Source organism: Passer domesticus, chromosome 4 (genome assembly GCF_036417665.1).
Source record: "Passer domesticus isolate bPasDom1 chromosome 4, bPasDom1.hap1, whole genome shotgun sequence".
NCBI lineage: Eukaryota > Metazoa > Chordata > Aves > Passeriformes > Passeridae > Passer > Passer domesticus.
Window position 1 is genome coordinate 56325466 of NC_087477.1, and position 13628 is coordinate 56339093.

Consider the following 13628-nt stretch of genomic DNA (forward strand, 5'->3'; position numbering starts at 1 on the left):
ACTCTCCCTAATACCAAGTCAGTGTTTTGAAACCTTGTGCCACTTTAAAACATGTCCACTCTTTCCTTGATGCTCTCATGCTTTAAATACTCGCTCGCTATCATTACTCTTCCCCTGCATTATTAGCTGTCATTTGGCTGAGCAGAATACGTTTTCATCTTTTCTTGTAAATCAAACTCTCCAGCCCCTTAATAATTTTTGTTGTTATCTGAATTAATTCAAATCTTGTTTATGTCTTTGTGGTATTTGAGAGATTAAAACTACATGCTGAGTTTGAGAAGCAATTTATTTGTGCCAAACAGAGTATGTCTGGTTGTTCTTTATGGAAATACTGAGAAAGTAAATAATAGTTATTTTTTATAATATAGATGCATTAAAAGATTATTCACCTATACCTTTTTTTTAATAAATATGCCTTTAAAATACTAGCTTAACCTATCAATCTCAGGTATAAGCCTTGTTTTCTTGTCTGTTTTCCTCCTCAACTTCTTTGGGAGTGTTTTATTCCCTTCTTCCAAATACCACATTTTTTCAAGGAATTTCTACATCATCTACTCATAAATATGAAGTAACTTCTATATTTTACCAGGTCTTTCATTGCTTCCCTCCCCCTTTCTGCTATGAAGCACTTAAAGAAACACTTGTACTTACTTAATTCTAGTGCACATCAAGATTTGTAAGTAGTTTTTCCACGTATGTGTTGCAGCTGCTATTTTAAATCTATTTTTTCAAGGCCTGATTTGGATTATTTCAGAGCCATTAATATCTTTCATTGAACCTCAGTAGAAGACTAATATTTCTTATTTTATTTAAGAACTTCATAAATTCATTATTATAATGATGTCTCTAAAAACTTTAAATTTACAGAAGGTAAATAGAATTTTAGGTTCTCCTATGTGACTCACCTCATCAACTAGATATCTTTTTTTGACAAGAAATTACAAAAGTATGTTCAGATTGAAGAAGAGCAGAGCAGATAATTTTCATCATATGGGGATGCCACCGTCTATGTCTATTTTCAAAATTACTTGACAATAGAAAAACATTAGGTCAGATATAGCAAAATACAGATCAGGCTGCCAGCCCTACAAACACAAGGTTCACATTTCACGTTGCTTTTGAGGCTGTGAAGTATACAGTTTACTAAACATATACTAACAAAATGACCTACTAAAATAATTTAGGGGAACTTGCCAGCCAGTAAATAGTCTCAGGACATAAAAGACAAACTAAATACTGCTGTGTCCTGTCAACCTCCTTTTCTCCAAATCATCTATTTTTCCCCAAGCTCACTATTTTTCCACATCCAGTCTTCTGAGTTCTAAGTGAAGAGTTTCCACATGCTGCACTGGGACTCCAGAAGGCAGATATGTAATGGCTGAAAAGAGATGCCAGCAGGAACAGCAAATTTCATGCAGAAGCAATTTTCAATGATTAGTTGTGAAATAAATTAAGCAAAGATATGGAGGAATCCAGTTCCTAGAATAGCAAACCAGTGTCTTATTAAAACCTCATTTAATAGTGTTGCTGACTTCATGGAGTAAATATGAAATGTTAACATCTAATAACAACTTTAGCTAGAGTTTTAGATTTCCTTTGTAAGTTTTTACAGTATGCTGTGTACATTCAGTATTCACAGGACCTACAGAAAACAGAATGTATGTTTCAGTTGAGATGATGATTACTTTAATCTTCCAGATAATTATATTTGACATAGTCCCTATAAAACTTCAACTTGCATCTGTGATATATTAAACTTAGAAAAGGTAAAGCAAAATATTAGATTCTTTATCTTTTAAAGGTTAGGCATTAGAACTTGTAGTCAGCAAGATTTCAGTTCAAATAACAAACCCCAGAAGAAAGATATCCTACAAAATTGCATGAAACACTTGGAAAAATCATGGATTTGCTTTTTGATTTATTTTTTTTTAAGAAAAAGACAAAGAAGTCATGCCACAAAGAACTCCAGGACAAAGAGTTAAAGCATGACAGATACCTCAAACAGAAAGCCAGAGTCTGAGGAAGTTAAGCACCTTCAAAAATAAATCCCCAATTTAACTACATAAATGAACATTTGCACGAGAAGCAACACAAGGAGAAGTTACTATTAACAAACTGTCCAGCAGTGCCTTAACTAGTGAAATCTTAAAATGTATTGAAGGCTTTGTCCAATAACTATTAAAAAATAGGTATTGTTACTCTCTATTCACTTTAGATTCAGATCCTACTTTCTAGATCATTGTTCCCAATGAAAAATCCATTTTTTCTGCTGTTTTCTCTACCAATGAGGCCACAAACAAGCATTTCAGGGATGGTTATTGCATCCTACTTGTCTTCACAGTAACAAACCTCCTGCAGAGATTGTGTTTCACAGTGCTGCAGTGGTAGCAGCAGGGATGAGAAGGCAGGAAGACAGCTCTGCCTTTTTGCATCACTTAATAAAACACACATTACACAGGGCAGAGATAATTGAAGATGACTTACATGAGACCCCTAAATCTTCTCAGGAATAAGCATTTTCCATCTGTCCCTGCAAGCACTGGACTTTGATTTAAAATTTCTTGCCGCTCTTTGATCTCTCTGTTCAGAACGATCTCTGTACTCTGAATTATCTCCATGCTCACCCTCTGAATTCGATGAGTCCAGCTCACATAACACTCCTCACCCTCCCCTTCTGCTCCCTGTTCTGTACACAGACACCAGTCTGCCACCATTAGATCATATAGTACTCATTGAACCAAATCTGCTCTATTCACAATCACTGTTCATGTTGGTCACTGCAGATTAGCTTAAAGGCTTTATTTCTTCAATATCTTATTGTGCTATTTTGTATGAGATGTCTGAAGAGGAAGATTTGTAATTGAAGGAACTTACCATCTTAGTATGACCAGGAGGGATAGAGACAGTGGAAAAGAGAAAAAACAGAAGAGAGGGAAGGAAAATTTGCAATTATGAAAGAAGACGGTAGAGAAGATTTTGAATAGGAAGTAACAATAGTTATTTTGGATGGGGTTATTTTGGAAGTGATGGGCTGTTTGTTTTGCTTTGGGGTTTGGGGATTTTTTTTTTTTGTGGATTCTGCACTTTTCTATTACTGCAATTTCACATACAGCCTAATTTGCGTTTCTACTGGAAAGAAAGAAGTACCCTCTGCCATGCCTTTATTCTGTGAAATTGTACTCCTCCTGCTCTAATTCCAGTGATGGGACCAGTGAAGTTGTAATGTATTACTCAGTTATCAAAAAGCTATGTATGGGGATTTTGCCTGTCAGGTCACTCAAAGAAGGAGAAACAATGCTGTTTAATACTCTTCTGCTGTGGTGAAGCATAACGCATGGCTAATGCTAAAAGCTAATCTCAGTTCACAGCTTACTGCCATCAACTATTTTATAACCAAGACAGTTCTGTTGCTCAAGTTTAGATATTTGGAAGTGTTTGGACACTCCCACAGATTAATACTCCCATAAACTTCTCTAAGCAGGTGCCTCACATATGGCTAAACAGAATGAAGCTTTAACACTTCCTTTCTCATTTGAATTTTAAACTATGCCACCAGCACTAATGTGTCTTTTTTTTTCTTCAATATGCAGTATTTCAGAAAACATTTGGTTGCAGGGGCAGAACTTGTGGGTTGCTTTTTTTTAAATAATGTAAGAATAGTTTATAATCAGTTACATTAAAATCAGGTTAAAATGGAAATGTGAAAATGAAACTGGAAGCACATATTTCTTTCATGTTATTCAGTTAATTATTATTTTGTATTTATGGCTGTGATTAGGAATGCTTTCTGCGTTCCTGTGTTGGTTTATTTATTATTCTTGGAGCACACAGTGATAGTGAGACAGCAGTTCAGAAACAGCCAGATAAGCTTGCACTTTGAAGTGCACAGAACTCTAATTAAGCTGTGGGGCTGTTTACAAAGCAGGGCCATAATCATACCATGAAGATTGTTAATATTTATTTGAGATCACGTTTAATTTGAGACTCATGGATGTACATTAGAAGACTACAGTACTCAGTTTATATAAACCCATTAGCACTCACAACAAAAGCTAATTAAGGTAGATATTTTGACAAAAGCTTCTCAGTCTTCCACCAGAAGAAAGTTTCAAGGTTAATACATCAAAAAGTTCATGAAAACAACAACAGCTGTAGTTTCCATCACAAAATGCTGCTGGGGTGAGTGAATTTTGAGCATTTTCTTTCTTAAAATTATACACCCTTGTTGTTCAAAAATAGAGGTCTGGACCACGGCATGAGGTTAAAAAGCGTGTACATCTTGCAAAAGCAGTGTCACCATTCCTGTCCATCCTAGTACCCAATGCATTTTGTCTGGTCTTTGGTATTATGTTTGCAGAGCAGAGTATGGATAGAACCACTAAAGAACAAAAAACAGATAGGTTTGGCAAGTAGGTCCTTCAGCTGGAAGTGCTGAGCAAGGGTAAGGTTATAGGGAATTAGCATCTGCCTCCTGCCCTTGGCTGATTTGAGAATTATGTGTTCAAGAACGACAAGCAGCACTTTACAAGTAGATTCAGCCTTGAAAGGAAGATTGGAGAGGCACAGCTTTGCTTATGCGAACAAGAGGTTTCTAAAAATATTTCCAAAACAAGAAGTGGGACAAGTCAGTGGTTGCAGTCCCAAGGCAGGCCAGACCTGGGGGACAGGAAAGGAACTGCCCTGGGAGAGTCAGGGGTGGAGCTGCTCTGAGCTGGTGGGAGGGCTGGCAGGGCAGGGAAGGTAGGGTCTGGTCCCTCTAAATATTTGCTTCTGGAAATAACACAAAGACTCTTCCTGAGTATGCATGCTGCTCCTCATGCATGAACCCCCCTAGCACCAGCTGCTGCAGTCCCCTCTTGTCAGCAACAGAGCCCTCTCCTTCAGATTCCCCTCATATTATTTTTGATTCAGCACCCATCTTTGTTGGCCAATCCCTTTTTCAAGAATTTACTTTTTTGGTTGGTTTTTTTTTTTTGTCTCATCCATTAAACAGAAAACGCTAAATAAAATGAAATTATTCTGGAAGACAGCTGGAATATTGACTGCACTATGACTGTGGTCAACACCAAAATTATTCAAATACAAAATTATTCAAATACAAAAACCTGTTTCTGATTGTGGTCATTCTTAAAGTTTCCAGGCACAGTGAAGCCAAAAGATAGAGCTGCATCATAAATTTTACCCAGACACTGGTTGGTGGTTTAGGACTTTGCTTATTTTTGTATGCATTTTGCTGTAACATCTGTATCCAGCTAATTGAATTGTAGATGTAAGACATGGAAGGGTGCCTTTTCCCAGTTACAGAAAGGGTATTTGTTTTCAGGAGATTTTCCAGTACATTGTCAAATACAGCAGCAAAACATTTTCCATTTTCTTTAAAAATACATTCCTTGCCAACCCGTAAATCTCAACATCAAAACCTTTTGCCCTTAATGTCATTTGCAGTGTTCCAGTTTGCTGTTTGGTTTAAGAACCAATTAATCTAGTACACTCATGTTGATCAACATCATAGATTCACCTGGTGAGGTCTGTACCATGTGTACTTGGTACCAGTGGCCCCCTCTCTCCGTTCAGACTGTAAGCATCAGTTTATCAGAGAAATGGAGGAAGTTCTTCCACACAAACAATCTGCAAGTAACTGCAGGCCTGTGATTCAGGCACATGTCTCCATGAAAACAGCTACACCTTCAAGGGGAGCAGGAACAAGCCTGAGCTGAAATGGAAAATATCTCCACATAAGCAGACATTGTTCGGGCAGTAGGAGCTGGGAATGTGGGAGGAGCTTGCCTGAGATTCAGAGCAGGGCTCTCAACAAGAATAATGGCATAGTGGTGGTGGCAGCTCGGCAGCTTTCCCCTGAGAACATGGGTGTTTTCCAGCACAGAACTCCTTGTCACTGTCCCCCTGGTCCTGCTGCCACCAGCTGCCTGTACACTGGGCTCGTGGATGCCTTTTCAGCATCATGTGGGTATTGAGCGGTGCAGAACAAAACTGAGTGTAAAGGAGCATTCTTTAAATGATGCAAGAATGGAGATTGAAGCACAGCTCTGCCCTGATACCATCTTTTAACATGATTTAAAAAGTCCTTAAAAATCATGTGCTTTCATATTGCATGGCAAATTCTTATCTCATTTTGTGAATGTATTGGATGTCATGAATCTCAGATTTCCTTTGCTGATCCATATGTGTTTGCTTTTAACTGTATTCCCCATTATATCTCTGCCTATATTTTTCTAAAATTAATGTCCTTTATTTTCTATCCATATTTCTTGCCTATCTATATCTAATTATTTACCTGACCATGGCCCATTAAAAATTTTCTGACATTTAATTCTTTACACAATCTTACTTAGATTGCCTATTTATTTGTGTTGTAGCATCACACAAGCAAACACTTTTAGCAGTATTTCTCTGCTTCTTTACAGTTTATTCCTCCTTTGCCCTTTGCCCTTTTCCAGACCATTTTGTTGAACAGGTTGTAAGAACCATTTTAAATATTTTAAATATATTTATGTCAACATGTGTAATATAACTCACAGTAACTCTCAAAGAATCAAACCCTAATTAGAAATACATGTATGTTGCTGATTTTATTTTTAAATTCTTTAAAGTTGTTTTAGCTTCTAAAATGAATAATAGTCTGCATGTTTTTATTGACATTGTAGCATGGACTAGGCACATGATTTTGAAAAGGTTCCCTCAACACCATTCGATGGTTCACATCTCCAAGCAGTCTTGGAGCATGTGAATTGGTAGGATTTCAAATGAAACTAAGGCAAAAGATGCCTGGTAGTCTGCCAGTGATCTCCAACCCAATCATGAAACCCCAAGGATTCATTCAGGTCACAAGATGCAGGCAGACATGGTTCAAAGTAACTCTACCTTGAGATGTGTCTAAACTTTGGTACCATTTATTTTGCTGTATAAATCCATTCTTTCTCAGCCAAGTTGCTGATAATATAGACATGGCCAGTGGTAGTTAAAACCATGTTGAGACTGTCTTCACCCTTGTTGCCTTCTAAAATAGAGAAATTCAGCTCCTGATTAAGTTATCACTTACTGCATCTTCATTTAAAAATTAATATGCTCTTCTGAGCTGTTCACTAATAGCAACAACAGCAGATCTCATCTGAACAGAGTGTACGTGTTTCAAAACAGATACATTGGGCTCTGGTCATCGTGTCAGTATTTGCCTAGGTAAGCCTATGTCAGGATTTGCCTGTGCAAACATTGCACTTGCTCTACCAGGAATTTTTGTAAGAATAATAATTAAGAAAAAAACCAAAACACAAACAAACAAAACAAAACAAAAAAAAACCAAAAAAACAACCAAGAAAAAAAGGAACAAGAAACAAGAAACCACAACTATGCAAGAGTGTGTTATCATATTGAATTTCTCTGGAGAGTTGGCTGCTTCTTTCTCCATCCGGCCTCAGAAAGAAGGAGGCGTGCAATGAGGAAAGCAACTGCTTTAAAAAACTGTAGAGATCACTCGCTGCTGTTTTGTTCAAAGACACACACAGGACATTAGTGTTTGCAGATGCTCTATAAAGATAAAAGACTAAGGCCTAGATGGGAAGAAATTATGATCTGCATTAAATAGATGGTGAGCCAGTTATTCTCTCAGTTATACTATTGCAAATCCCATAAATTTCATTTCATTGTCAAAATGAGATAATGATTTCTTTTAAAGGAAATGATGACTAGTGAAAATGAAAGGAACTGAGAAGACACCAGAAAAAAAATTACAACAAATAATAAAGCGTGAAATAAATTATCTAATGTTATGAAAAGGAAAACTATTTTGTCTTAGGAAGAAATTTAAAGGGAATGAAAATCCCTTTGTTAAGAGTTAAAACTCTCAATTCTGTAATTTGGTCTCTCTATGCCAACCTTGCAAGAAGTTAATCAATCAATTCTAACAATAATACTTCTATAGAAAATAATGGTATCTGATATTAATAGCTGTAGTTGCTGTAAAAAAAAATAAATTAAGGACTACCTGTAGAATGAACATGAAGACAACTTTATTTGACAGGTTTTGCTTTCCCATATAATGGAGGGGATTAGGTTTTTAAACTGGTATCTCTCATCTCTTCACACATTACCATATAGTATTTAAAAGGGAAAGAGAGTCTCAGGCGCTCCTTTATTCCTCCCTTTCTCCCTCAGGGAAGCCACAGGACACAGTAATCAATTAAAAAGTCAAAATATGCAAGGTCAAATGGCTTCATTTACTGTGACTATTAATCTCAGTTACATTCATAAATATTTTTTCATATGGGAACTTATCTTTCCACTCAGCAAAGACGTGGGGACATACTTCCCACTCCTTTTTTATTATCTCCCCTCTTCCTCTCATTATTTATTTCCTTTCATTAGTGTATTGTCACGAAATACTAAATATAGGAAACTCAGAATCAGGCCCAATTCTCTGCCTTAACTAGGGTAAAATGCAAAAAAAATATGGTAGCAAAATAAAATGCCTGATCTCTAGATATTTAAAATTACTTTATCTCTCTTCTATTTCTTACCTTTTTCATGTCGAAACGTGAAAGATTACCTGAAATATCAGCTAAGCAGGGAAATATTATCGTAATAAATGAGCATGCAAGTATGTGCCTAGTAAGTTATTTGATTAAACAGGAAGCTAGAATCCTATAGATATCCACAAATAAAGCCCCAAATCTAAATGACTGTATCGTTAGCTCATTTGTAAACTGTTCCAGATGTAAGATTTTGGCAGCTTTCCAGTAGGCTGGCTGCAGTCTGAGCTTTCCTGCATCCGCAGTGAGAACTGCAATGCCTGACTCTTCAAGGAAAAGCTCCACAAGGCTGATGACAAATTATATAAAGTAACAACCTGCCTGCCTGGCAAAGAGAAATCCAAACAGATCCCCGGGCAGAGAATGCCCTTTTTCTTGGGGCTAAGCTACAGCCGTTTGACCTGGATGTGTGATCGATCTGCATTATGCATCACCCGGTGAAAGCCCCTCTGAGGAGATCATTTAGTGATCATATCAGGGACTCCACTGCTAGAGCCTTGGATGTTATCTGGAAAAACACGAGAGACAGACGACTGGCAGGTGAGAAGGACATTACATAAATATATTTTAAAATTCATAAGGGATCAAAATCTATAGCAGTAATTAGTGGTATCATTTGCATATGTGTCAATGTAGCCTCTGAGTATCTCTCCAGCCTTTTGTTTGTGTGTCATGTTACATCTGTGCTGTGCTAGGGTGGAACTGTGTGTGCTCCTCTAACTAGATGAGACAAACTTCGGTTAAAAGCAGAACAGCAGTGAATTTTGGTTCGTTATTATGGCACAAATTCCTCAGACTAAAGTGTGCTGAAGCATTTTATTTTGCTTCAGGTCAGACCTTGTGCTTCACTGCTGTGATGTGCTTCAGTGAGTTGCGTTACGGAGCGTTTTGTAGCCAAGGAGTGTGTCAGTTGGAATATCTGGGCTGTGCACTAAGCAATTACTGGTATTTCCTCTGGCAGGGATTTCAGTGCTGTGAGCTCCAAGTGAGTATCAGGTATGCCAGAGCTAAGCTTCTGAGATATAAATTACCAGCCATCTATGTAGTTTCAGCCCACATTTTTATTTTGACTTGCAAATATTCAAAAACTGGGTGCAGAACGTAGTAGAGGGCTGGAGAAGAAGATAATTTAACTCACTTTTTTTTTTCTCTTCTGTTATTGTCTGTTACCTGAATGCTTCTCATTTACCCTGCTGGGATTTTTACTTTTATTTTGCAGCATTTAGAGGTTTCAAAAAAGGCAGCAGAAATGTACAATGGGTGTGACTGCCAGAGGGATTGTTTTGGTTTGTTTGTATACTTACAGTGGGGGTGGTTTATTCCAGGGGGAAGGAAGGAGGGAGGAGAAATGTGAATAATGATAAGATCGGATGAGATGACCAAGAGGCAGACTTTATGGCTTACTTATGTAAACTGAACTTTTGCATCACTCTCCTGCGTTTACGTTTTGGAGAAATAAGAGTAGCTAAGTGCACAACAGACATTTGGTTGAGTACTGATTCCAAAACTGATTACATTGGGTAATCAGGCAGTGAGTGGCCATTGCCTATAAAGAAACACGTGGGCAAAATCTGCTCTGAATTAGACCTACTCATAAAAACCTTGCTCTGCCCACGTGTATAAGTGACTGGATTAATTCTGTGCCTATTCCCATAGACTGCAAAGGAGAGTGAGTTTCCTAGGCAGAGGAATCAAGCTTTGCACTGTTTTACAGTAAAAGCTCATGGTCACAGGAGATGGGGGCATCATACTTACTTTAGTGCTCTGTAGGTGGTCACAAATATGACAGTGTCATAAAAGCACCAGACATTAACCTCTCTTCACAGCAAACAGAACTCGGCAGACAGTCCACTTCATCTCTCAAAAGAGTGTTATAAAACGGGGATTCTTTGGTATCCTTAACCACTGCAGGACATGGGGCAGCAGTCACAACACAGGTCCTGATGATCAGGACAATGCTGATACTCCACTGCAAGAAGCACTGAGAGGAAAGAAATTCTGAGTGAAAAGGCATGGATGTTACACAGATCTATAAAAGGGAAGCCAGTGGGGCCAAGTCAGCCTTTGTTTAAACTGCATGTTGGCTGGTCAGCTGGATACTTGTTTACCCTGAGATTCATTGCCATTTTACCTGCTGGAGATGTTTATATGAATGCTTTGAAGTAAGCTTTTTAATTTATCATTAAGTTCAGAATGGCATTTGCATCAACAGACTCCAAGAACCTCTGGCCTGTGTCCACATACAACAACTGCTACCAACTGTCTTCTATAAAATTGTTTCCCTCTCATCAGCTGACATAGGAAAGCATTTAATGATATGTAATTTATACCTTCCGAATGTGACCTACATATGAAAGTATGCAGATTTTATCAGGATACAAAGAGAACTTGATAAATGTATATATTTAACCTTGCATATGATTATCAAATATTTGGAGGCTAAACAACTGCTAATTATATTTCTGGAGACTCTGTCACATTCCTAGAAACGGGGAGTGAACGTGAACCCTTTAGCCCCTTTAGCTGCACTGATAAGGGTCGGCATGTTTTTATTCCACTTGGCAGCTGGTTATGAGCCATCACAGTTTTTATCAATACAAGGCTTAGATGTTAGAGGACCCTTAAAAACTGTGACAGTTCCATTTTCCAGGCTGTGCTGGTGATGTAGACTTGTCAGACCACTAGTATATTTGGGCTGCTGTCAGTCAGAAAACCTAAAAATTCGTTGGAGTAGATATTAGGTTGTATTGCAGAAAATACTTCATGATTAACAGAGATTCAGGGAGAGAAACAAAACAGCAAGTTGTGTTGCTGTTCTGTTTGTTCTCTGGGATATCAGCAGTTTAAACTGCTGACTACCTGAAAACGGTCATGAAGGGTCATGACACTGAAAGAAGAAATCCTCCTAGATCAGCAATTTGTGTTATCAGGACACGCCTTTAGAAAAGCACATTCTTTGCAAAAGAAAGAAGAAAATCTGAAATATGCATTCTTCATGGCATATTCAAGACAAAGTAAATGTTTTGCCTTCAAAAACTCCTTCTAGCCTGCACACAGAAATAGCATGTCATGAAATGTAATTTGATATAATCATCAAACAGGGAGTACTATCTACTTCCTAAGTAGAAAATATATAATGGAAAATGGTTTTTTTCCATTAGATAAGAATGTCTGGAGAAGAGAAGACTTTGAGAAGGCCTTGTAGCAGCCTTCCAGTATATAAAAGGGGCTTACAAGAAAGCTGGAGAGGAACTTTTCGCAAGGGCATACTGGGAAGGGACAAGGGGTAACGGACTTAAACTGAAAGACAGTCGGTTTACACTAGATGTTAGGAAGAAATTCTGTACTATAAGGGTAGTGAGGCACTGGCACAGGTTGCTCCCTGTCCCTGGAGGTGCTTGAGACAGGGCTGGATGCAGTTTTGAGCAGCCTGGTCTAGTGGAAGTTGTCCCTGCCCATGGCAGGTTGTTGAAACTAGATGATCTTTAAGACCCTTTCCAACTTAAACCACTCTGTCATTCTAGGATTCTGTGATCATGTAGTCTTACTAAAAGAAAGTGAGCAATAGTCCTGTACAAAAGGTATCCGAAATGTTTGAGATGCTGTTAAAATTGCATGGAGTAAATTAACTATAGCTAAAAACACTTTGATTTTGAGTGGGTGCAGTAAAGGAATGCAAATGAATGCAGCCTACCTTCTCAGGTCACCTCTGTGTGCTCTCCTGTACTGGGCACTGTAGAGCAGCATCCTGATGCTGCTTTCAAACCCTGGCACCAGGCCTGAGTTACTGCCTGTGCTGTCTCATCACGTGGCAGAGCAGCCTGTGATTCAGCCTGCTGGGATGGAGCACACTCATGCAAATATTATTATACCATGTTATGATACATTGTTACTGTTGTATAAATTTGGTATAGCATATAAATATGGTATATATTTATAAAATATCTATCCTGAGGAGCAGTGAGCTGCAGATCATCACAGTCACATCATAGCAGCACAGATCACGGTTTTCCACTCTGTCTTTTTTCCTCTTTCTTGATTTACGTAGAAAAATGACATCTAGACACATGTATATAGTCATATCTGGTGATCTTAAAATGTGGAAAATTATTCACTAGGTAAATCATTAAATATTTTCAATTTCTGGGACATCTAAAATGCCCACTAGAGGTGAGAAGAAATTTGGGGTAACAGATAATAGCGTGAACAGCAAAAAATAAGAACTAAGGAGAGAAGAAAACTTAAGTTGACAGAGCTTCTAAATAGGCAATGGTAATGGTAACTTTTCTTTTTACTGCATTCACAAGAAATAGATTTGGAGTTCCCAGTTAATTCCCCTTACAAATGTCAGTCCATATCCTCAGCTGAGAAGGAAAGAACATTCTGGCTTCTTCAGTGGGCAGACCTCCCAAAGAGACCAGGATTTCATGCACAAGGGCAGCAGCACAGAATGAGCTTTCACAGAAGAGGAAGCATAATTCTCAGCTCTCAGATGCACACACCCTCAAAACATTTTAGACAGATTACTCCTAGTGTCTTCACTGTTTTCTGAATTTACATCACCCAATGTAGTATTTATCTGCATTGTACTAAGAGCCATTAAGTGCACCATACAACGTAACTAAAGATCTGGTGTCTACATTTTCACCAGCATTTTTTAAAATGCATGAGTACAACTACTAATCTGCCTCTCTTTTAAATTAAAGATCTTTTTTATGGTGCAAGATTTACTTTGTTTTCTGAAATTCTGGTATTATAGAAAAAAAAATAAAGTGTAGGTAGTCTGAGGTTGGTGAATTACCGATAGTTTTGCTGCAGTAGCTTAGCTATTGAAAGTCTGAGGTAAAAAATTTGTTACTTGGTATTTTAAAAAGAAATTTTCAGCCATTCTAGTTGAAATTATATTATTTATTTACCTACTTACCATTTCTTGTATTCAATTGTCTTTTTTATTCTAATTTAAAGTTCACTAAAATTTCTCAATATTGTATTTACCCCAGGAGTGTATTTAATTTATACCTTTTAGCCTACTTAAGTGGGCTTTTGCCACCATTGTTTTTCTTGGCTTTCTTTTCTGTTTAT

At 37.7% G+C, this 13628-nt stretch overlaps 1 protein-coding gene across 4 annotated transcripts in view; it reads left to right on the plus strand.

The window, feature by feature from the left end:
* The window catches only part of DLC1 (DLC1 Rho GTPase activating protein), a 209179-nt gene that overhangs the window by 103054 nt on the left and 92497 nt on the right, over positions 1-13628 (plus strand). Inside the window, exon 1 of one of the 4 annotated variants that reach the window (XM_064418076.1) lies at positions 8773-9086. The exons of the other annotated variants lie outside the window; for them this stretch is intronic. Within the exon in view, the coding sequence (XP_064274146.1) occupies positions 8972-9086 (115 nt within the window). The 5' untranslated portion in view covers positions 8773-8971. Of the gene's footprint in view, positions 1-8772; positions 9087-13628 lie in introns of those variants that run through there. 4 annotated transcript variants of the gene reach the window in all.